The 23,870-nt window shown below is 46.3% G+C and overlaps 1 protein-coding gene and 1 pseudogene across 1 annotated transcript; both read right to left on the reverse strand.

Annotated features, from left to right (window-relative positions):
• Window positions 1–11,237: 11,237 nt before the first annotated feature.
• LOC107541007 (T-complex protein 1 subunit zeta pseudogene) lies at window positions 11,238–13,550 on the reverse strand (annotated as a pseudogene).
• Window positions 13,551–13,653: 103 nt separating this feature from the next.
• CLN3 (CLN3 lysosomal/endosomal transmembrane protein, battenin) lies at window positions 13,654–22,772 on the reverse strand. Its single transcript, XM_016217942.2, has 15 exons — window positions 22,521–22,772; window positions 22,300–22,375; window positions 21,102–21,198; window positions 20,035–20,106; window positions 19,570–19,649; window positions 19,382–19,467; window positions 18,807–18,879; window positions 18,578–18,721; window positions 17,681–17,793; window positions 16,633–16,679; window positions 16,476–16,544; window positions 16,334–16,389; window positions 16,147–16,240; window positions 14,116–14,256; window positions 13,654–14,013 (listed from the first exon to the last, which is right to left on the reverse strand). The coding sequence occupies exons 1-15, from the start codon at window positions 22,564–22,566 to the stop codon at window positions 13,894–13,896; spliced, it is 1,314 nt and encodes a 437-aa protein (XP_016073428.2). The 5' UTR covers window positions 22,567–22,772; the 3' UTR covers window positions 13,654–13,893.
• Between the last annotated feature and the right edge of the window lie 1,098 nt (window positions 22,773–23,870).

The following is a 23,870-nucleotide window of genomic DNA, read 5'->3' on the forward strand; positions in this document are numbered from 1 at the left end:
ATCCAAATGACAGCAAGGAGGGAGCCACACAGAAAGCCATTTGGGGAAAGAACATCCCCAACTCCTCTCCTAGGGAAGGGCCCCCGCAGGTGCGAAGACCCTCAGGCAGAAAGGAGCTGGGCCAGGTTCTAGAAATCAAAGTGCTATTAATGATATAGAAGTAGACAATACTAGGTCATACAGGTCCTTGCAGGCCTGTGGATTTAAATCCAGGTGGGTTGGAGAAGCCATCCGCAGGGGTTTCAGCCGCACAGGGACTGCTTCACATTTTTTAAGGCAGTTTCATTCATTCAGCATTTGCTGCATGTCTGGGCCTGTGATTAGCATTGGAGGCGCAATGCTCCCCTGAAGGAAAAGTGGGAATTGGCAGGTCGAGGGGAAAGAAGGGGGCCACTTTAAGTTGAGAAAACAGTATGAACAGAATCCCGGGGGCAGGAAAGCTCAGGACACATTCAGTGGCTGGTATATTGGGGCTGGAATATGGCAGGGCCTTTCCACACATCCTGGCCTGTAAACCCTGCTCTCATTCCTCCCTCTCTCTTTCTCCTCTCCAGCTTTCTTTCTCTCCTTTCCTCCCTCTCTCTCACCCTACAGATCCTCTTGATTCTGAAACAACCTCTTCACCTCCCAAAACAGAAATGGAATACACTGAAATCACCAAGGGAGCCAGAAGTAAAGGGTAAAGCAGGCTGAGTGAGACAAAGATCATCATCACTAAATATAAAGATATGCAAATTCATACTAAAGTAAAGCTACTGATTTTAGAGTGGTTTCCCGTTACTCTCAAGACCCTAATCATTTGCAAAAGGAAAATCATATCAAACTCTTTATTTTTTACTAACCCTTTACTAAGTCATTATGAAAATTCTGAATTTAACAGAAAGGGGGCTTTTTTAGTAAACTTTTTATTAAAATGTAACACAGATGAGTGACATATCAGAAGTACACAGCTTGATGAGTTGTAACAAAGCAAGCACACCTATGTAACCAGTGCCAGTCAGGGCACATGCAGGAATCAACCAATGAATGCATAAATAAGTGGAACACCAAAATTGATGTCTCTCTCTCCCTCTCCCTTCTCTCTCTCTCTCTAAAATCAATCAATCAATCAATCAATCAATCAATCAAATAAAATAAAATAAAATGAAATAAAATCTTTACAACAGTCCGGTAAGGCAGGTATGATTGTCCCAACTTTAGAGAAAACGATGTTGATATCCTAGGAGGTCAAGTGATTTGCCCAAGTTGACAATGCTAGCCTGTATTCCAACCCAAACATTATTTTACAGCTCTGTAAATCATTGAGAGCTTTGCTCTTTCAGAGCTATATCCTAACAATTTTTGAACAGCCACTACTTGGTCTTGTGAGTAGGATGGATGGGAATGAGGGCAGCAAAGAACCTGAGAATTTCTTTTTTTATAAGCATACCTAGGCTGCGTAACTGGAGCCAAGCAGAACATGGGTGTTTTTAATGGGTGAATTTAAGGCCTAGATTAGTTAAGGCCTAGATTTTGATGGGGTCCTTAACGGTCCCAGAGCAGGAAGCACACCCTGGAGGAGCTTTGATCAGTCTGGTGTCTCCGGTTCCTGTGGGAGGCACATTTCCCAGAGCAGGTTGCTTCTCTGCAAGTGCCTGTAATAAAGCAACCAACAAGCAGCACGGTGCTAGTCATTACTGGCATTTCAACAGCAATTTCAAATGCATAAAGGCATTTGAAACTCATGACAAACTTTAGGTAGGCAGGAAAAGCAGCTATTACTAACCTCATTTTACAGATGAGGAAACCAAGACTCTTAAAGGGCAGGTGATGGCTGAGCTCGTGACAGAGTGAGGCCCTGAAACTAGGTCCTCTAATTTAGAGGCCACAAAAGATTTTCCTGGATGTATTGTTTTATTTTCTAATGTTGACCGTAGCAGGATGCATCATAATAGTGGGAAGGGAGTGGACTGAGAGAAGGCAGAGAATGATGGAGCACGGGGGAAGAGAGGGGATAGCATTAGGACTCCTCTCTGGGACTAAATCCTAGGTACCATGCTCTCTTACTTATCTCTAGCTACTGAGGTCTCAGTTTTGGACGACCCAATGCCTCATTTTAAAAGCAAATTATCTTGAAACACTTTATGAAAGTCATAGATAATATAACTTCTGACACACACTTTTATTTTGTGCGTCTTTTATTTTCCCAAATTGCTCCACGAAGACAGGGCTATAGTATCTTCCATATATCTTAGTCTCTCCCTCAATGCATTTCACATAGTGCCCTTTCAATAATGTGTTCTCTTATTATTATTGAGAGACAACAATACACACAGCTAAGTACTTAACTGTTTTTTTCTTGAATATGTTTTTATTGATTTTTTTTTTTTTTTGCGAGAGAGAGGAAGGGAGAGAGAGAAACATCAATGCGAGAGAGAAACATTGATGGGCTGCCTCCTGCACAATCCCCACCAGGAGTTGAGCCCGCGACCCGGGCATGTGCCCTGACCGGGAATCAAACCGGCTGCCTTTTCTTGTCCAACCAATGGAGCCACACCAGCCAGGGCTGTTTTACCTGTTCTCGAGCTTCATATAAATAGAATTATAAGGCTCATCTTTTCTTTGTGTCTGGCTTGTTTCAGAAGCTTGGGAGTCATGTGTGTTGTTACATGTACTTGTGGTTGCTTTTTTGATTGCAGAATAGTGTTCAATTGTGTGGCTGTGCCAGTGTATTAACTCTCCTTTTGACTTGGGGCCTTTCTAGTCTGGAGCCTTTATGAATGGGAACATTCCTTTTTACAAGTCTTTTGTGGACAGGGATATTTACCCTCTTGGGTGAGAGAGATGGGCCATAGAGTAAGTATGTATTCAGCTTCAGCAAATACTGCCAAGCTCTAAGTCTTTATAAAGATGAAAAAGGAATTTTTAAAACTGAAAAAGATGTATTTAACTATGTAAACGCTAAGACATGCTTTCCCTAGAAGATACAAAGAAGCCAGAGATTTGCACCTACCTAATGACATGGTTTGGATTTATGAGAAGACAATTATAATATGAAAAAATATTAAAATTTTTTCTTTATAGACAACATTTTGAAATAGGTAAGTATATGCTGGGGGGCAAAAGTAGGTTCACAGTTGTTCATATGGAAAATAATGCAATAATTAATAAATAACAATGCAAGAATAAGCTTTCACATACTCACAGCTGTGAACCTACTCTTGCCCCAGCCTGTACATATACTCAGCATTTTTATATACAATAGTCTCCTCTTCTCCATGGTGTAACTTTCTGTGATTTCAGTTACCTGAGGTCAACCCTGCTCCAAGGATATTAAATATAAAATTCCAGAAATAAACCCTTCCTAAACTTTCAGGTGTGCGCCACGTCTGCGCAGCATGGTGAGACCTCACGCCAGCCCTCCACCCCGCGGGGCCGCCTCGGGCCTTGCGCAGCGTGTCCCGCCTGCTGGCCGCTTGGGAGCTGTCTTGGTTATCAGGTGGGCAGTGGCAGTGTCACAGTACCGCGGTGTCCGTGATCCTTATTTTACTTAATCGTGGCCCCAAGGCGCAAGAGCAGTAACCCTGACAGTCGGATATGACAGAGACCCGCACAGTGCGTCCTGTGAGTGAAAAGGTGGGGATAGTATAGTAAGATTTTTTGAGAGAGACCACATTCACGTAACTGTTATTACACTATATTGTTATAATTACCACATTCACATAACTATTATTACACTATATTGTTACAATTGCTTTATTTCATTATTAATCTCTTCCTGGGCCCAATTTATGCATCAATCACAGGTATGTGTGCAAAGGAAAAGACATCCGATTTTCAGGGTTCAGTGCTACCCACAGTTTCAGGTACCCAGTGGTGGGCCTTGGAAGTCTCCCCTGTGGGTAAGGGGGCAGCAGGTTACTCAGAATCACAGTGAATGAGGCAGTTACGACGCAGCCAGAAAACCACGGGGCTTGCTATGGATGCAGCCCTCAGCGAGGGGATTTTCCACAGATAGTGAACAGCTCTTGGTCAAGATCCCAACGGACCAAACACAGTGCTCCTTCAGCGCACATCACAGTTGAATTCCTGGAAAATGTATATACATAGGGTGTCCCAAAAAATGTATACACACTTTAACAGCTGGTAGCTGTTAAATGAAAATGAAGTGTATTTTAGTAAACACTGCCTTTATAATTATTCCAAGTGTAAGTATTTATTTTTTTGGTATACCCTGTATTAAAACCAAGCAAGATACACTTTGGACTCACACCTAAAATGAAGTTAGGTTCTTGGCCCATATTGTTAGATGTCTGGGGGGAAGACTGAAAAGCCACTCAGTGTAGGAAAGTTAATTTTCATATAGGATAATGCATATGGCAGGACGGCCTGGTCCTCACCCTCCAAGGGCACTGCCACCGTTCACACTGAGATTCGAAACCTCCTTGGATTTCCAAAATGACCATAGTGGGGCAGTGCCACCTCAATGAGAACACTCTTTAAGATTTGTTCTGTCCAATACAGTAAACAATAGCCACCTGTGGTTTATCATATTTAACTTAACTAATATTAAATAAAATTAGAAGTTCCATTTTTCAGTTATTTCAAGTGCTTAAAAACCACATGCAGCAAAACTCCCCACAGAGAAAAGGTCTGATCCAGATGGTTTCACTGGTTAATTCTACAACTAGTTAGAGAAGAATTTATACCAGTTCTTCACAAACTCTTCCAAAAACTAGGAGAGAGCATACTCCCCAACTTGTTTTATAAGGGCCATATTACCCTGATACCAAAACCAGACAAAAACAACCCAAGAAAACTACACACCAATATCTCTTATGAGTATAGACACAAAAATCCTCAACAAAACACGAGAAAATCTAGTCTATAGACTATGATCAACTGGGACTTATTAGGAATCCAAAGTAGGCTTAAATATGAAAATGAATTAATGTAATACATCATATCAATGGAATAAAGAACAAAAACCACACAATCATCTCAATAGATGCAAAAAAACCCACAAAAATAATCTGACAATATCCAAAACCCCTTCATGATAAAAACACCTAACAAACCTGGATCGGAAGGGAACTTCCTCAATAGGATAAAGGACATCTATGAAAGCCCCCCAGCTAATACCACACCTAATGATGGAAGACTGAAGGCTTTCCCCTAAGATCAGTGACAACACAAGGATGCCCACTCTTGTCACTTCTATTCAACGTCGGACTGGAAGTTCTAGGCAGGGCAGTGAGGCAATAAAGTGAAATAAAAGGCATCCAGATTAGAAAGGTTTGCAGAGGACATAATCTTCTATATAGAAAATCCTAAGGATTCTATAAGAACTTATTTGAACTAATGAGTTCAGCAAAGTTGGAGGGTAAAATATCAGCAGACAAAAACCAATTGTATTTTTAAAAGCTTGCAATGAACAATCCAAAATTAAATTAAGGAAACAATTGCCAGGCCAGAGGTACTGGCATTAAATATTCAACGTGATGAAAAGCAAGGACCTACAACCAAGATGACTCTACTCAGCAAACATACCATTTAGAATCAAAGGACAGATAAAGAGCTTCTCAGGCAAGAAAAAGTGAAAGAAATTTATTACCACCAAACCATATTATTATGAGAAATGTTAAAGGGATTTCTTTAAGAAGAAGAAGAAAATGTGAATAATAAAATGTCAATAACTACCTATTTATCAACAATTACTTTAAATGTAAATGGACTAGTGCTCTAATCAAAAGACACAGGGTGGGTGAATGGGTAAGAAAACAAGATCCTTACATATGTTGCCTACAAGAAACCCACTTCAGATGGAAAGACACACAGACTGAAAGTAAAGGGATAGAAAAAGATATTTTGTGAAAAGGGAAACAAACAAACAAAAAAGCTAGGGTAGCAATACTTATACCAGGCAAAACAGACTTTAAAACAAAGGCTATAACAAGGGATCAGGAAGGACCAGCAATTCCGCTTCTGGGTATTTACCTGAAGAAATCCAAAACACTAATTCAAAAAGACAAGTGCATCCATATGTTCATTGCAGCATTATTTACAACAGCCAAGATATGGAAGCAAACTAAGTGTCCATCAATAGATGAAGGGATAAAGAAGAAATACACATATACAATGGAATATTACTCAGCCACAAAAGGGAATGAAATCTTGTCATCTGCAACAACATGGATGGACCTAGAAGGTATTATGCTGAGTGAAATAAGTCAGACAGAGAAAAACAAATACCATGATTTCACTTTTATGTGGAAGCCAAAAAACAAAATAAATGAACAAACAAAACAGAAACAAACTCATAGATGCAGAGAACATTTTTTTCCCATTGATTTTTTTTTTTTTAGAGAGAGTGGAGGGGAGGAAGGAGGGGGATATATGTATATGTGTGTATATATATATATATATATTATATATATATATATATACACACACACACACACACACATATATATATAGAGAGAAAGAAACATGGATGTGAGTCTCATCAATTGGCTGTCTCCCGCATGTGCCCTGACTGGGGCTGGGGATTCAGCCTACGACTGAGGTTTGTGCCCTTGACTGGGAATTGAACACCGAGACTCTTTAGTTGGCGGGCTGATGCTCTAACCTCTGAGCAAAACTGGGCCAGGCACAAAGAACATTTTGATGGTTGCCAGATAGGAGGGGGCTTGAGGGGCTGGGTGAAAAGGGGGAAGGGATTAAGAAGTACAAATTGGTAGTTACAAAGTAGTCATGGGGATGTAAAGTATAGCATAGGGAATATAGTCAATAATATTGTAATAACTGTATAGTGTCAGATGGGTACTAGATTTATCAGGTGATGACTGTATGTTTTATGAATGTCTAATCACTATGTTGTACACCTGAAACTAATATAATATTGTATGTGAACTGTAATTGAAAAATAAAAAATTATTAAAAAAGAAAATAATTCCATTTACAAAAGCACCAAAAAGAATACTTAGAAATAAACTTAACAAATAAGAGTAAAATGTATACTCTGAAAACTACATGTTGAAAGCAAATAAAGAAGACCTAAATAAATGGAAAGACATCCCATGTTCATGGATCAGAGGAGTTAATATTAACATAGTAATATTCTGTAAATTGATCTACAGACTCAATGTAATCCCTATCAAATTTACAGCTGGCTGGCTTCTTTGCAATTGAAAAGCTCATCTTAAAATTCATAAAGTAATCTTGAAAACATAGAACAAAGTTGGAGGATTCACACTTCCCAATTTCAAAAACTCACTACAAAAGTACAGTCATCAAGACAGTGTTTTACTGGCATAGAATCAAACTGAGAGTCGAGAAATATGCCCCTACATTTACAGTCAACTGATTTTTCAACAAGGTACCAAACCAAATTAATAGGGAAAATATTTTCAACAAATGGTGTTGGGACAACTGGATATCCACACGCAAAAGAATGAAGTTGGACCCTGTGTTGGGGGGGGGGGGGGCAAGACCACACCCAATTTCAATGATTTGCTAGAAAGACTCACAGAATTCAGCACAGTCATACTTGTGGCCATGATTTATTACAGTGAAAGGAAGCAAAGCAAAATAAGCTAAGGAAGAAAAAGGCTCACGGGGTGAATGAAGTCCAGGGAAACCAGACACAGGCTTCCAAGGGTCCTCTCCCAGTGAGGTCACACAGGATATACTTCATTCCCCCAGCAAGTTGGAACAACACGTGTGAAATGTTGCCAACTAGGGAAGCTCAGTAGAGAGTGTCAGGATTCTTATTGGGGCTGGTCACGTAGGCATCTGCCTGGCAAGTACCAAAACTCCAGACCTTCAGAAGGAAAGCAGGTGTTCAGCATAAACCACATTGTTTGTACAAACAATTTAGGCACAGCGAGCCAGCCGCTATTATTAGTTAGTGGTGGGAAACCTCCAGAAATCTAAGTTACCAAACCCCAGCCAAGGGCCATTTTTTGCAAGCAGGCTTTTACAAGGTTAGCGTTTGAGCCTATGTTAACTCTTTCTGCACAGACTCCTACCTCATACCACATGCAAAAAAATAACTCAAAATGGACCAAAGACCTAATGTAAGAGCCAACACTGTGCAACTCTTAGGAGAAAACATAGGGGTAATTCTTCATGACCCTGGATTTGGCAACTGTTTCTTAGCTATGTCTCCAAAAGCCCAAGCAACCAAAGAAAAAATACATAAATTGGACTTCATAAAAAAGAAAAACTTTTGTGCATCAAATGACATCATCAGGAAAGTAAAGAAACAACACAGAGAGTGGGGGAAAATATTTGAAAATCATGCATCTGATAAGAAGCTTTATCTAGAGATATAAAGAACTCTTACAACTTGAAAAGAAAAAGGCAAATAATCCAGTTTAAACAGGGGCAAAGGATTCGAATAGATATTTTCTCCAAAGAAGATGTGGAAATGGCCAAGAAGCACATGGAAAGATGTTCACAATGATTAGCCCCCAGGGAGCTGCGAATCAAAACCACAATGAGCCACCACTTCGTACCCAGTAGATGGCTATAATGATAATAAAAAGCCAAACAAAAAGTAAACTAGCAAGTATGGCAAGGATGTGGAGAATTAGAGCCTCATACATGGTGGTCAATGTGAAACGGTCCAGCCGCTTTGGAAAACAGCCTGGAGGCTCCTCAAAGGATCCAACAGAATTACCAAATGACCCAGCAAGTCTACTCATGGGTATTATCCAAGATAAAGAAAAACATATGTCCACACAAAAACTTGACAAATATTTGTAGTAGCATTGCTCATAAAAGCCAATAAATGAAAGCAACCCAAATGCCCATCAACGGATGAATGGATAAACAAAATATTGTATATCCATGCAATGTGGTAATACTCAACCATAAAAATGAAGTGATTTCCAACATGCATGAACCTTGAAAATATGATGCTAAGTGAAAGAAGCCAGTCACAAAAGACCACACATTATGATTGATAGGAAATGCCCAGAATAGGGAAATCTATAGGTAGAAAGTAGACTGGTGGTTTCTTAGGCTGTGGGGGGATTCTAGAGGAGGGGAGTGGTAGGTAAAGGTTATAAGATTTCTTTTTGAGGTGATAAAGGTGTTCTAATTCTGACTGTGGTGATGGTCACACATATCTTGAATTATACTGAAAACCAATTGTATTGTAGTTGAAGTATATTTCAATAATGCTGTTAAAAGTAATTTTTAAAATAATCAAGATGAAATGTGTTTTCACTCACTTTCAAAATGATTGTCCCCAGGGTGGGGTGCCAAGGGTGGGGTGCTGTGACAAACAACTGGTGCATATAAACTGGTAAAACAAACCAAAAACCTTTCAAAAAACAATGTGGTGACATCAACAATCTAAAAAATGCTCATCTCTACAAATTTCAGTTTTGAGAATCTATCGTAAATAAATATTTGTATGTAGAATATGCATAATGCACACGGGTTTATCTTTTTAAAAATATATCATTATTGATTTCAGAGAGAGGAAAGGAGAGGGAGAGAGAGAGACAGAAACATCAATGATGAGAGAGTCATTGATCGAGCCCACAACCCCGGGCATGTGTCCTGACCGGGAATCGAACCCCGATCGCCTGGATCTAGGTCGACGCTCAACCGCTGAGCCACACCCGGACAGGCACAGGTTTATCCTTTAATAATAGTAATAAATGAAAACAAGTTAAATGACCATTAATAGAATGACAAAGTTGTGAAGTTCTATTGTGATGAAATATTATTCACCCATCAAAATGAAACCTATTTTTGTATCCATAGCAAAACTATTCCTGGTATGAAGAACATACTCATAAGTTTGTTGAAACAAAAAAACAAAAAAAAAGACTTATAAAGATTTTTTTAAAAGGAAAAACGTAATTCAGCGGTTCTCAAAGTGACCAGCAGCAGCAGCAGCAGCCCCTGGGTAAATGATAGAAATGTTCTTGGTCCCTACCCCACGCTCCCTCAATCAGAGACCCTGGGGCAGGGCCCAGCCACCTGTATTTCAACAAGTCCTCTGGTGGTTTGAGAACCACCTGCAGAGTACAAGGTAAAAGGTAAAGGCAGGATTCAAACCATAGCATGATCAGAACTAACATTTATTGAGTGCTGACTATGCTTTCCCATGATCTCACACCATCTCCACAACCACCTTATGATGTGTCGGCACCAGTGTTATCCTCATTTGACAGACTGGGAAACTGAGGTGCAGAGGGACAAAGGGACTTGCCCCAAATCAGAGAGCTAGGGAATGGCAGAAGTGGGATCCGACAGTCAGCTTTCTCTGCCTCCAAGGCGCATTCCATTAAGCCTCATGTCAGTATTTCCCTGGGTGTGGGCCACAAACATCACTAGTAGTGATGGGGTAGTCTCGGGGGGTACTGGGATGTTCATTTTAAACACCAATAGTTATGTATTTATTTTAATGTGTCACAGAGAAAAAGCTATAATTAGCATTTCAAACTCATGATTTCAATAGTAACACTGTTTCCCTTTAAAATAACAATTTATATTAAAAGTTAGTCACTGAAAATATTAAGTAAAAGCACTGGTATGTGTAGTTATGGCAAATATGGTAGAGATAGGAACAGTGAAATATGGAAACACTGCTAAGCCTACCTCAGTTACTTAAAATATAACAATCTGTGCATTTTACTGCATGTAAACTGTACCTAAAAAGGGACTGCACAGAAATACCAGATTCTAGTTATTGCGCACGCGGAAGCGTGCAGAGGGAGGTGTCTCCAAGTCAGCCCCCTACTTTTTCAAGTGAAACCTGTTTATTGCGCACTCACTGTAGGCAACGGCCAAGACCTCAAAATACACAATGTCACCTTCGAGGACTGCGGAGATACACCAATGGTATAAAAACGATTTGTGGAAACGTAGGGGAGAATGATTTAAGTGGGCAGAAGGTGAAACAGGAGGTTTGGGGATGGATATTTCAGCAGAAGCAAAGGCTCAGAGGTGTGCAATGTGGCCTCCCTGAGAATTCCTTCTCACCAGGCCCTGTCCCCATGCCTTCAGCCATTTTCTACCTCTGCCTTCTCTATTTTTATTTTTGCCATTTTATACTTGCAGCTCATGCAACTCCCTTGCCTCTAGTTCACCCATCTTTCTACCCACCCCCGCTTCACATTCCTGGGGAGCATTTTAGCAAAGCTACTTCAAAAGCATGAAAAGTCCAATGGAAAGACCCAACAGTTTTACACACAGCAATTTACACTAAGGAAACAGGGATGCTTTCAAAACCTAAGTTACTTAAGTGTTATTTATTTTAGCATAAAAATTTAAACTTAAATGCTTAATAGGGAACTATTGGGGGTAAATGAAAATACATCATTAGAAGACATTATTAAACCATTAAAATTTGTTTTTCAAGGAATATTTAATAAAGTAGAAACGAAAGCAAACATCCTGTTTTGGGTGAAAATGGTCTGCTTTATGTGCATACACTGTGAGCAATTTAAAAAATATTGGTTATAATTTCAGACTTCAGAGTTTGAATAGGTGCCAGTGTTCTCTCCTTTCTCCATATGGGAAAAGAAAATTCCTTTGAGAATAATTGGAAGCCAGGACAAAAACACCATAGCCGACCCTCTTCTTAGGATCACTCTGGTCTCATGATTCAGATGATACAAGGGAAGCTTCAATCCGACCTCTCAGAGAAGACGCTCCAGCTCACACCATCTCATCGGCCAGGAGTGCTGGTGGCAATCGCAGCGCAGGGGTGACAAAGCTGCTTCTTTCCACAGTAGTTATCCCAGTGGCTCACCTGTGTTCAAGTCACACCCACAAGTTGCCCTGATCCTGAACGTCCTGCTTGAAGTCTGACTAGTGTTTCCTGAAGATCAAAAAAGCCAGGATTCTGAGCGAGGCCTTGGGAACAGCAGCAGTGCAGCAGCGAAAGCCTGAACTCCAAGGTGGGCCCCCTTCACGTGGGCTTGCATTTCGTCAGGGCTGCTGCCGTTGCCACTTCCACGGACCCGGGCCTGCGCCTCCACGGCCATCAGCAGCATTATTGCATCTTTCCCCTGAGTGAGTGTGTGCTTATTTGGTCTTTTGGCCAATCATGGGACAGAGCAAGGACTGTTCCATTTCTCAAAAAACGTGAACTTCTCTTCCCCCAGTGCACAGACAGGTCCTGCGTGTCCCAACTGAGTCAGGCCATCAAAAGAATTTAGAGCTGCCCCACCACAAGCAAGTCAGCCTTTCCATGTTTCTCCTTCCAGCTCTCTGCACAGCTACCACGCCTTCTTCCGCAAGAGCATCTAAACAAAACGGGTCAATTCCCTTTTGACTAATAAAAACAAATCCTATATTTGAGTTACCACAGGATTTCCTTTTCGGTTCTATTATTTTTTAACTCTATCTTCAATAAATTTTCTTTCAGTTTTTACTAGTTTCTCTTCCGTACTCTTGTGTAAAAAAAAAAAAAAAGCCAGAATCCACTGTCCTTTTCATATTCTAATGACACGTTGCACGTGAGGATGCATGCAGCCTCTACTCTTTTTTAAATCAGGACGCCATGCCCCACGGTCCGAAACAAGACCTCTGATTAAGCTTGTATCAGTTTCAGATTCATGTTTCAGCTCCCTGATCGCAACCATGAAGGTCAATAGGTTCATCTTTTGTCTTAATGGTCAGGATGGAGTCAACTACAGCATCTGCTAAGACACCAGCGAGTTCAGCATGAACTTTAGGACACAGGTGTTCTGGCCACATCGGAGTGTTTCCCTGTCCAGCTCTTCGCTTCCTTTGACCTGTTCTAAAAACTGAAGTGCCTTTTCCTTTGCAGCTTCAGCCCTTCTGTTATTATACTGGGATGAGACCTTCAGAAACGGAGAGACCCATCTGTTTTAGCAGTTCCCCAATGACCAGGGCACTGGAAGTGGCACCGTCATCAGTTATGTCATCCTGGGCTGTTGCCACTTTGGTTGTCAAGGAGGCTGTTGGGTGCTGCATTTGCATTTCATGAAGCAGCACATTGCCGTCTTTAGTAAGCTTGTCTCCAGCACCAGAACAAGCATCTTCGTGATGCCTTTAGGCCCCATGTTGGTCCTCAGCACGTCCTGCAGCCCCTGGGCTGCGCTGACTTCGGCCACCAACATTGCCTGGGCTCAGGCCTCCTCAGTCTTGGGTTTAGGGTCTTCATGGCCGCCACAGCTGATTCAGAAGAGGAAGAGACCTGGTGTGAAGAATGATGAAGCTGGCTCCCAGCCTCCTACCTTGAAGTACACTACAAAAATAAGTGGACTGACGAACGAAGTGTTGATGCAGATAGAGCAAAATGGTCACTGTAGAAGCCAGGTAGTTCCTATGTGAGTGCTCACTGCACAGATTCTTTCAACGTCTCTGCATGTTTGAAAACTTACATGTTGGAGAAACATATGTAGAGTGTCTCATATACTGAGTGAACGAATAAGCCTGGAAGGCCAGGTAGAAATGTGCTGAATGCTGTCTTTACACTCTCCTGCATATATTCCAAAGGGGGCTGCTATTACTTTTTAAAAAATTTTTTAAAATTAAATGTATTGGGTGACATTGGTTAATATGAGCATACAGGTGTCAGGTGTGGGTTTCATGCTGCAAGATCTGTGTATTGCACTGTGTGCCCACCATGGTATTACTTTCATAATAATTTTTTTTCCAAGAAGGAAAATGGCACCAGAGTCAATCGATAATATAGACATTTATTCCGAGGGCACAATGCCAGGAAGACAGTCCCCAAGATCAGTGTGGAGGGGAGAAAGCTGCTGCCCCTTGCTCAGAGGGAAACGGGACCTGGGCGCTTTTCTGCAGCCCAGCCATGCAGGGAAGTCCAGGGCAGAGCTCGTGGGTGGGCCCTGGGCTGTGGGCCGGGGTCTAACCTGCCCATCTGCCAGTGCATCCTGTGTCCCAAGGAGCCCAGTGTCAGGAGAGGTGGCAGAAGAAGTCGTGCAGAGGCAGGGCCAGGAGCCCCGACAGGGAGATCCCCAGGGTGTCAGACATACAGGCGGTTGCCATGGCAAATTCCCGGTGCTCATCACTGGTCTGGGGAGGGTGGGGAGCAGGGGTGAGGTTTCAGCTCTCCACACCCCCGCCCTGGCTTTCCCCAGAAAGGCCACCCACAGCCCTCGCATCACTGGTGCTGACCTCCAGGGCAATGTTGTGGAAGGTGTTCACGTAGGCAGCACCCCCCAGGAGCCCCTCATACACAATGATCAGGAAGACGAGGTAGATGCTCGGCAGGAAGCTCAACCACACGTCCACCAGCAAGAAGGCCAGGTTGAAGCACTGTGGGGCAGGCGGAGGGGAGGGCTGAGCCTCGGACCCGCGGCAGGCAGAAAGGGAGGCTGCCATCCCTTCCAGTGGCCCCAGTTCTTGGAGACACTGATGAGGGAGAGGGCTGGGAAGCCTGGGTTGAATCCTAACATCCAGCAGGGCTACCAGACCATGGGATCCGGGTCACACCTTCTCTCTACCCTGTCCCAGCTCCCCGGACCTTGGGTCTCCTCCCTCGCCCCTTGGCTCACGTCTCTCCCAACCCCGGAATGCCATTCCACCTGCTCTCACTTGGGATCTCCTTGTCACCACTGTCCACAGCTCAGCTTGGATCACAGTCACTTAGTCCTGTGATCTCAGTCCTCCCCTCAAGGGCTCCCTGAATCCCCCGTTTTGCCACATTGAGGCTACATTTAGACCAGCGGCTCTCAATGGGGCTTGATTTTGCTGCCCAGGGGACGCTTGACAATGTCTGGAGATGTTTTTGGTTGTCACAACTGGGAATGAAGGTTGCTACTGGCATCTAATGGGTGGAGGCCAGAGGTGGGCTCAACATCCTACCGGCCAGCCCATGACAAAGAATGATGTAGCCCCAGTGCTGCAGCTGAGAAATCTGGCTTAGATGTTCCCTCCGCGCTCAGGAAGCCTCTGACCCCACCCAAGGGTGTAGGTCCTCCTCTGTGCCCCAGTCACTCAGGGGATCCCAATGTCCCATCCCCGAGGGCAAGGGGTTGCCACCAGGGTGGTTCACAGGTTTGATGCATGTAAGCATCACCTGGGGCTCTTGTTCCCCAGACAGGCCTCGCCCTCAGAGGTTCTAATTCATTCGGTCTGAGCTGGGCTCAGAACTCTGCCTTTAAAAGAACACACTCTGGTAATACTAACGTGATCTGCAAAACACTGCAGACACTTTCATCGGCAGCATTAGGCTAGACGCTTTCTGTAATGGAGTTAAGTGATTATACGCCCCTATTTCTATGAAGCAGCCTCAGTTGAAATTATAACTAAAATCATAAACTACATTTCAGTAGCATCTAATGAAGATCCCTCAGTTAAGAATTATTGACACAAGAATTTGGGCCTTTGGGGCTACGAGGCCCTGGGCTGGTGGTGCTGCTTCAATAAATAAAGGAGAAAGAGGATATTTGCAGGCTGTTGCCATAACATTAAAGTGTAATCTATACTTATTCTAGATGTTGTTATAGATTTAAGTAAATTAAAAAGGACACAGGACTTTCCTATAATAGTTGAAAGTTTATTTTATAGTTACCTACGGGGCTGTAGAAACAATAAATGCTGGTTATGTAAACGTACTTTAATTCTTAGACTGTGGGAGGGAAAGTGTGTGTTTTCTTAAAGCTGTAGATCACTTTTGTCATGGGTAGTTGAATTTGCTCACCAGCCTTGAGATACATAACCTGTCACTGATTCTATTATAGTTAACCATGTGGAATAAAAGCACCACACATTTTCTTATTGTTAGAAATGTTGTTTGAAAGCCTCTCTGCATGAGGCTTGTGCAAATAATCATGAAGTGATTCTAACTGATTAAGACACAATATAAACCTTGTTCTTTTATTCCTCTTCTCGCCTCTATTTCTTATGACTACCCTGAGAAGTAGGTGCTGGCCATGCCTGATTTCTAGATGAGGAAACTGAGGCTCAAACTGGTTCAGAGACCTGCCCTACATGTCACAGCCACTGAGTACAGAAGCCGGAATTTACATCAGCTCTGCCTGGCTCTGGGGGACACACTGGACACGGAGCCCTGCTGGCCTTCTGTTCCCGCACTGAGAACATGACGGTGAGTCACAGACGCTTCCTGCCGAGGGACGGAAGCACTGGGGCGTCGGGAAGCTGGGAGCTAAGGTGGGAATGGAGCGAGGGCCAGGGGCCCGGTACCTGCAGCAGGGCCAGGGCCCACGTGGAGCGGATGCGACAGCACTGAAGAGAAGAGCGGGAGGCAAAGACGCCGGCCTGGTACAGCATCTGGTACCTTCGGGGGGGCAGGGGGTAAGAGGAGGCCCCTCCCGGCGCCAGGCCCAGCCCTGCCAGCAGACTGCCCGCCCTCGCCTGCCCGTGCCCTCACCAGCGGTACTGCTGAGCGTGGCTCAGGGACGTGTTCCGGAAGAAGAGGAGCTCAAACTGCAGCAAGGACCAGACGGGGGTGAACGGGCGTGAGTCCCCACCTTGATCTCTAGCCCCGCCCCCGCCCGGTGGCCCTTACTCACAAGTCCCTGATTGATGAAATACTCGGCGAAGTAAACCAGGACCAAGGGGACAATGTACCACTGCAGGCCCTGGAAGAGTCAGAGACAGACCGTACGTACAAGGCGGGGAGACGGGCACTGGCGACAGACGGGGACAGGCCACAGCCACCATCCATACCTTGAACACAGTCCATTTCTCCTGAAGGGAGAGGTTTGAGCTGGAGTCTGCAGAGGAGCAGGGAGAGAAGGGCAGGTGAGGCTGGCATACAGGCTCAGCACAGGGGTGCTGCTGGGAAGAACCAGCCAGCACAACAGGGTGAATGCACTGGATCGTGCAATTAAAACGGTCAAGCTGGTAAACTTCGATATGTGTATTTTGCCAAGATTTAATAAAAAAGAATTAACCAGGGGAGATCTCTTCACGGCTCTTGTACAGTTTGATGGCTGTACATCTCTACCCCCGTCACACTGGCCCCTTCCTTCTGTTTCCTGAACATCCAGGCTTGTTCCCACCGCAGGGCCTCAGCACTTACTGTTCCCTCTGCCTGGAACCTGTTCACCCGTGGTCTGCGGGGCTGATGCCTTGTCCATCAAATTTAGCCCAACGACATCTCCTTAAAAAGGCCTTCCCCGATCACCTTCTCTAAGCAGACCTGCTCTCCATTTCCTCCCAGTTGTCACTTCCTAGCACATCACTGTCTTATGTCCTTCCAGCACTTATCAGTAAGTGAAAAGCACGTTTCTGACTCAGCTGTTTAGGAGTTGGCCTCATTTCCTTGTCTTACTCCCCACGGCACCCCCGTGACTGAAGGGAACACCTGCACGGACTAAGTACCCAATGAGTATTTTTTTTTTTAAATCCTCACCTGAGGATACTTTTTCCATTGCTTTTCAGAGAGAGTGGAAGGGGGAGAGAGGGAGAGAGAGAGAAACATCGATGTGAGAGAGACACATCGACTGGTTGCCTCCTGCAAGCCCCCGACTGGGCCGGGGATCAGGCCTGCAACCGAGGTACGTGCCCTTGACGGGAATCAAACCCAAGACCATCCAATCTGAGGGCTGACACTCTAACCACTGAGCCAAACTGGCTGGGGCCCAATGAGTATCTCTTGACTAGATGCATGTGACTGGCTCTCACGCACCCACTTCCCCTTCCAACTGCCCACTGTAGAGAGGAAGGCTAAACCCCAGAGTGCGTGACGCTGAGGACCTCCTGTGTCTCCCACCTGGCTTTGATTCTGGGGCCTCGGTGCTCATCAGGGGTTGCCGAGCTGCTCTCTCTGCCTCTTCCTCCCCTCCAGGGTCCTGGGGCTCCAGCGATGTGAGCAAAAAGAAGTAGCTAGGAGCAGGTAGAGTGAGATAAGGTCCAAGAGCCTCTGTTGGGCAGGAAAGGCCACTCCTACCCAGGCAGCCCCCTCATTTCTACACTCCTCTGAGGCACCCCATCCTGTGCAGAGAGCTGCCAACTGTAGAAAACGTTCCTTTCCCTAGAGCTGAAGCTTGTCTCTTAGCTGCTCACACTGAGCCAGTCAGCTGTTTTCTTGACATTACTATTCCAATGACTGCTCTAGCTACCATTTAATTATGTGTTCCATTCTGTGTTAGGCCAGAACCTCCCAAATTTCACTTATGTTTTGTTTTCATGCTATCTGTCATATCCACATTCCTCCTGCGTATAATATTTTTTACTTAATACTTTTCTTTCAATTGATTCCCTTTTTCTACATGGCCTTGTCCTAAGCAATAGTCTGTGAAATTAGAGGTTTGACTGACTAGTTAAAATTTTTTCCTAATACACATGAAAATACACATAAAATTAATCAAGTCCTCCCTTGTCCCCCTCAAATCACCTTGGGACCCACACTGTACTGGACGCTTCACACACATCACCTTGCAGAGAAGCAAGGAGAACAGCCACCATTGAAATATGGGAAAACGGAGGGTCAGGGTAATAAAGCAACCTGTCCCATCCCACACAGCTAACAAGTGGCGGCTCCAGACTGAAACCTAGGCCCATCAGAACCGACATCCCTCATAACAAGACTGTAGGGATCTGAGGATTGGGATCATGATCTAGTTTTCTCTCCTCTAAGCCCTCTTCCTCCCAGCCTAGTGCAGCTTACCTGGCCAGCAGCAAGGCGGGGATGCCCAGCATGGACAGCAGGGTGTGCTGGGGGGAGAGGCCAACCTGGGTGAGGCCCATGTAGGACAACGCCCCCAGCAGCCCTGCTCCCCCAGTACCTGAGGACCACCAGGAGATCACAGCCCTGAGAAGGAGAACACTGGAGCACTAAGAAGGACCAAAGCCAGCAGTGGGACCTCCTCTCCCCACTCCCTGCTCTGCCTGCTTACCTGGGGTAGAAGGCAGTGAGGGAGAGGAAGGTGACCTCCCCCAGGCCTGATGAGATGCTAGCCAAGACCACACCTAGGGGGAGGACAAGCACAGCAGTGGCCATACTGGCCTTTTCCCAGTACCCCAATCCCGTAAGGTGTCCGGCCATGGCCTCCTCTGCATCAGCTCAGAGGGGCTAAAAACAGACCCTTGGATGGGCGGGGCTCCAGATCTGAAGCAGAACCAAGCCCTCCTCTGAATGTCCTCTCACAGGGAATGGTACTGACACCCACCGTTATCAAATCAGGCACAAGAACTCATCCTGGACCCTGGACGCCCCCTCCACCCCTGTGATGAAGTCTTGGGTTCTGCGCTCATCTCAATCTCCATCTAAACCATCCGTTTCCTCCCATGTCCCCCACCACCTACCCCTCCAAATTGGCCTCATCTCCCCTCTCCTACTTGAGCAGTCCTAGCAGCTTCTGAGGGTTACAAAAATAATCCCTTTCCTCTGGGGAGTTGGGGGAACTACTCCCACAAATGTTCTGTTGCAGTTCCTCTGGGCCTCCCACCTGATACAAAATCTCACACTCACCACACAGACTGATCGCCACCGACTGAGAAAAGGCAACCAGGATGAAGCTTCCAGCAGCACAAAGCCCACTGACGAGGACCCGGGGGCTGAGGGGAGAGGCGGAGGGAAGGGGAAGGTCAGCTTCGCCTGCCGCCTCCTTTGCCCTCCCAGACCCCAGCCGCCCCTCCTCCCGCTACCCCCATCCAGACCTGTAGGGCAGCAGGTGAAGGCCAAGGGGAGCCAGCAATTTGATGACGAGAGTGGGGAGGATGTCTGCCAGGAGCACTGCCTGGGACAGGAGAACAGAGTGAGGCCCCAGACCTTCCTGGGACAAACCTCTGAGCCAAGTGGCCGAGGAAAGACAGAAACCAGCCAATTAGACCTGCTGCAAGCACAGGCTCTGAATTCAGATCTGGGTTCAAGTCCCAGCTCTGCCGCTCCTTAGCTGTGTCAAGGCACTCACACTCTCTGAGCTCCAGTTTCCTCATCTGGAAAGTGCGGGATGATTAACTGCCTAGCTCACAGCACTGCTGTGTGGATTAAATGAGCCAATATTAGCTACGTACAGAAAGGGCTCAGGAAATGGCAGTCTTAATGATTATAATTATGATAGTCCCAGCTGGATGCTCAGGCAGTGGGGCTGGGGGTCAGGGGAGGACCAGATGGGTACTCACAGCTGTGGAGACGGAGTTGCAGTCAAATCGAGATGAGTTATTGTGGGGGGTGGGGACTGGGTCTGGGTCTACCTGATGGGAAAGAAGAAAGTCTTTCACCCAGGCAGGCAAGAGGGTAGACAAACAGGGCCTGGCTCCAGTCCCAGCCCTGCTCTAACTTGAAGGATGGCCTTGGGTCAGCACTGGCCTCCTGGACCTGTTTCTCTATGTGCACAATGGGAAGGAGGATTCCATAGAATGATCCACTGGACAAAGATGGCCCTGTAAATGGACTTTATCTGGGTAACACATTCCGGAGTTCATTTAAAAATGTGGATTTCCAGAAAGTCTGATCTTGGACCAAATTCCCTGCGGGACCTGCAACATGGCAGCTTCTCTCCTTGGGCATGTGCCCTCCAGCTCCTCATAAACAAGAGGTTCTGTCAGAGGTGATTACATCCCACAGGGAACATCTGGCAATGTCTGGAGACATTCTTGACTATCACAGCTGGAGGGCAGAGGATGCTATTGGCATCTAGGGAAGAGGCCAGGGACACTGCTAAAGATCCGGCAATGCACAGGACAGCCCCACAACAAAGAATTATCCAGCCCCAAACGTTAACAGCGTGAGGGTTAAGGAACTGCCACAGACCATGGTTCTACCCAGCCAACACCTGAGTTTGTACACCTGGCACCAATTAATTTTTATTTTTATTTATTTTATTTTATTTTAAAAAAACATATCTTTATTGATTTCAGAGAGAGAAAAGGAGAGGGAGAGAGAGAGAAACATCAATGATGAGAGAGTCATTGATCGGCTGCTTAGCCCGCAACCCGGGCATGTGCCCTGACCCGGAATCGAACCCCAATCTCCTGCATCCTAGGTCGATGCTCAACTGCTGAGCCACGCCCGGCCGGGTACCAACTGATTTTTAAAGACCCTTCCTGCTCTGAGATCTGGGAGACTGGGAACTTTAGCCCTCTTACTCAGCCCTTTGGCTACCCCATTCTATGAGTGTTTCCAGGGAGCCTCTGCCCCAGGGTGAGTTCCTCTTCCCACAGTGGTGGAGGTAGAGAGGGTCACTTACATGGCTTTGGTTCCCAGATGCCCTCTTGTGGCTAAGGATGTCATGAGCAGCACTGAGCATCACCACATAAGAAAAGTTGTTGCAAAGGCCCAGGAGCCTGGAGTGAGCAGAACAGATTTCCCCCCAGTTTTACTGAGATATAATTGACATATAAGCAGATCTTAACCTCCTTTCAGGCCTATAATCTATCCGCAATCCTAGCACCAAACCTCCCCCTTTCCTTCAATCAGCTTCCCACTTTTTTCTCTATCACCAGACCTCATCTCTATTCAGAGTTAGGGTTAGAAATACAGGCTTTGGGATCAGACTTCTCCCAGGAAGAGAAGAAAGTCATCCTTGATGACTTCCTCTGAGCTCCCACCAGTTTCTGGGGCATTTCTCATCCACTGAGCCACTCACTGCCTCTGAGGCGCTATTGTACAGTAGAAAGCTCCTGGGGCGTGAAAGCAAAGGACTACATTCAGGTCCCAGGTCTGCCACTTCCTACTTGAGTGGTCTCAGTCCACTCATATGAAAAGTGGGGATACAAATTTCTCTTCTACCTTGCAGAGTGCTGTAGGGATCAACACAAGACAACATCAAAGTCCTTTATGATCCAGGAAGGACCTTGCTTGCTTACACTTATCTCCCGGAGCTGCCCTCAGTGATGGGAATGGAACTGGGCCCAGCGCCAGAGATTTCAGGTGCAGGGGGACTACTGCTCTTCCTACTTCGCTGCTGACAGGCTGAGGCTCAGAGAGGCTAAGTGACCAGGGTCCGATGGGAAGTCACCTCCAGCCCAACCTGCCACCCAAGTCCTCGATGTTTAGGTTGGTGCTGGAAGTATTTTTCAGTACTTAAGTGATTTTAGGAAGGCAGAGGATGACCTTTTAAAAAGTAGTGATGCATTTAATTAAATGTGCATTAGGGAAATACTGGCTCTCCATATAGAGTAGTGATTTAAAGTTTCCTTGGAAAAACACACACGTATATTTACAAATTTAAAGGCTTACCTGGTTGGAATAAAAACAAGTAATCCTACAGGTGGTATGTAAATAATTTAAGTTTGGGACATTGACACGTCGCTTCAGGGAAAACCAGCTGGGTCAGAAAATGGTTGCGGATTCAGCTCCCTTTCAAGGCTCGCTTCCCCTCTTCCTCCCGTCGCTCCCCCCTTTTCTCCGCGTTTTACTCGCGTCGAACTCCGCAGGCCACTCACCAGAAGCCCAGCGCGTTCCTCCAGTGGGCGCCCCGCGGGGCCGGCGGGGGCCGCGGCGCCCGGGCGGTCGTCTCTTCTGCGAGGGCGAGACGGGGGCAGGGCCCCCCACTCTCAGGCGTACGCGGACCCCACGGGCGCCCCCGGGTCGCGCCTGCTCCTGAGCTCGTCAGGTGGGTCGCGGGGCAGAGGCAGCCCCTCCAGCGGGGGGCCCTCATACTCACCCTCGGAATCCGAGAGGCGCCGCCGAGAGCCTGCACAGCCTCCCATGGCATCAGGGTCAGGTTCCCCCAGGGGTCCAGAGTCAGCGAAAGTTCAGAGTTGGCTCCGACGGGACGGGGAGGGTCTGCGGCGGGCGAGAAGGATCAACGCCCCATTGCCGGCCCCAGCTGCGCTTCTCTGCTGCACTCGCGCCCCGCAATCCACTACACTAAATCGGGGATCCATGTCGCGTTCTCCACGCCCCACCACGCCCCCACCCGTCGGACTCTGCCCCCACCCCTCTAAAGCAGGGGTCCCTGCAGCCTGTACCTTTAAGAGCCGCTGAACATTCCACACTAAGGAACCGAGGGATGGCTGGTCACGTGACAGCGCCAGCCGGTTCCCCCATCACGTGCTTCGCGGTCCTCACCACTTCCGGGTCTTCTCTGTATCCTCGCTTTCGGCCTCGCCAGCTTCGGGGTGCGGGTCCGAGGGAGGCCCGGAGAACCCTGGAACCGCTGCTTTAAAACTGGATTGGATGGGATCAGCAAGAAGGGCCCCGACGTTAAATTAACAGCGCCCGAGGCCGTGACTATTGTGCCAGCACTAATCATGGCCGCGACCGGCTTCAGCTCTCCGACCCTCATTGCCAGAAACAAAGATGGCCACCTGGCTACTCATTTCAGATACGACTGTTTCTGGCCGAGAACAAAGACGGACAGCTTCAGGTCATCCTTACTCCTTTCTGTTGTCCTTAGATTGCTTTAGAAACTCAAAGTAAAGGTAACACCCACCTAAGAGGATTTCGTGAATTATTTATGGGCAGTACCCAAGGCGTTAAGAGACCCCTTCGGCAAATTATCCTAGAACCAACGAATATCACAGAAGTAGCCTAAGCCCCGGTAACAGAAAGTTACCGATGATCATACAAAGTTAGGCGCCAAGGTGCCCCGAGGAGCGCGCCGGAGCCGGTGTGGCTGAGCAGGCTGCCGCAGGATCCCTGCCGGCAGCAGGGAGCTTAGACCGGAGGAGTCCAAGGCCCGGGTTCCGACTCTGTGATTCTCCTCTCCTTCCTCTAATCGGTCATTTAGGAAGTGGGGCTCCGGATGGGGGTTGGGGAAAGGGGTGTAGATCAATGTCACTTCACTTAGTCCCAAGTAAGGATGGCTCCTCTTACCTCCCCCTCGGCGGTACAGACGCATTCTGAATTTTCTTCACCTCCTGCCCCTGCTAACCTCTCCTATGGGCTTCCCGTAGCCCGGCCGCCTGGGTCAGCGCTTTCTCACCACCAGGCCCTCAGACTGCTGTCCGGTATGTGCTCCTTTTGGTCTTCTTCCCAGGTCACTCAACCAGTGAAAAATGAGGCCCTGCCA

This window comes from Miniopterus natalensis, chromosome 3 (genome assembly GCF_054644295.1).
Source record: "Miniopterus natalensis isolate mMinNat1 chromosome 3, mMinNat1.hap1, whole genome shotgun sequence".
Classification (NCBI taxonomy): Eukaryota; Metazoa; Chordata; class Mammalia; order Chiroptera; family Miniopteridae; genus Miniopterus; species Miniopterus natalensis.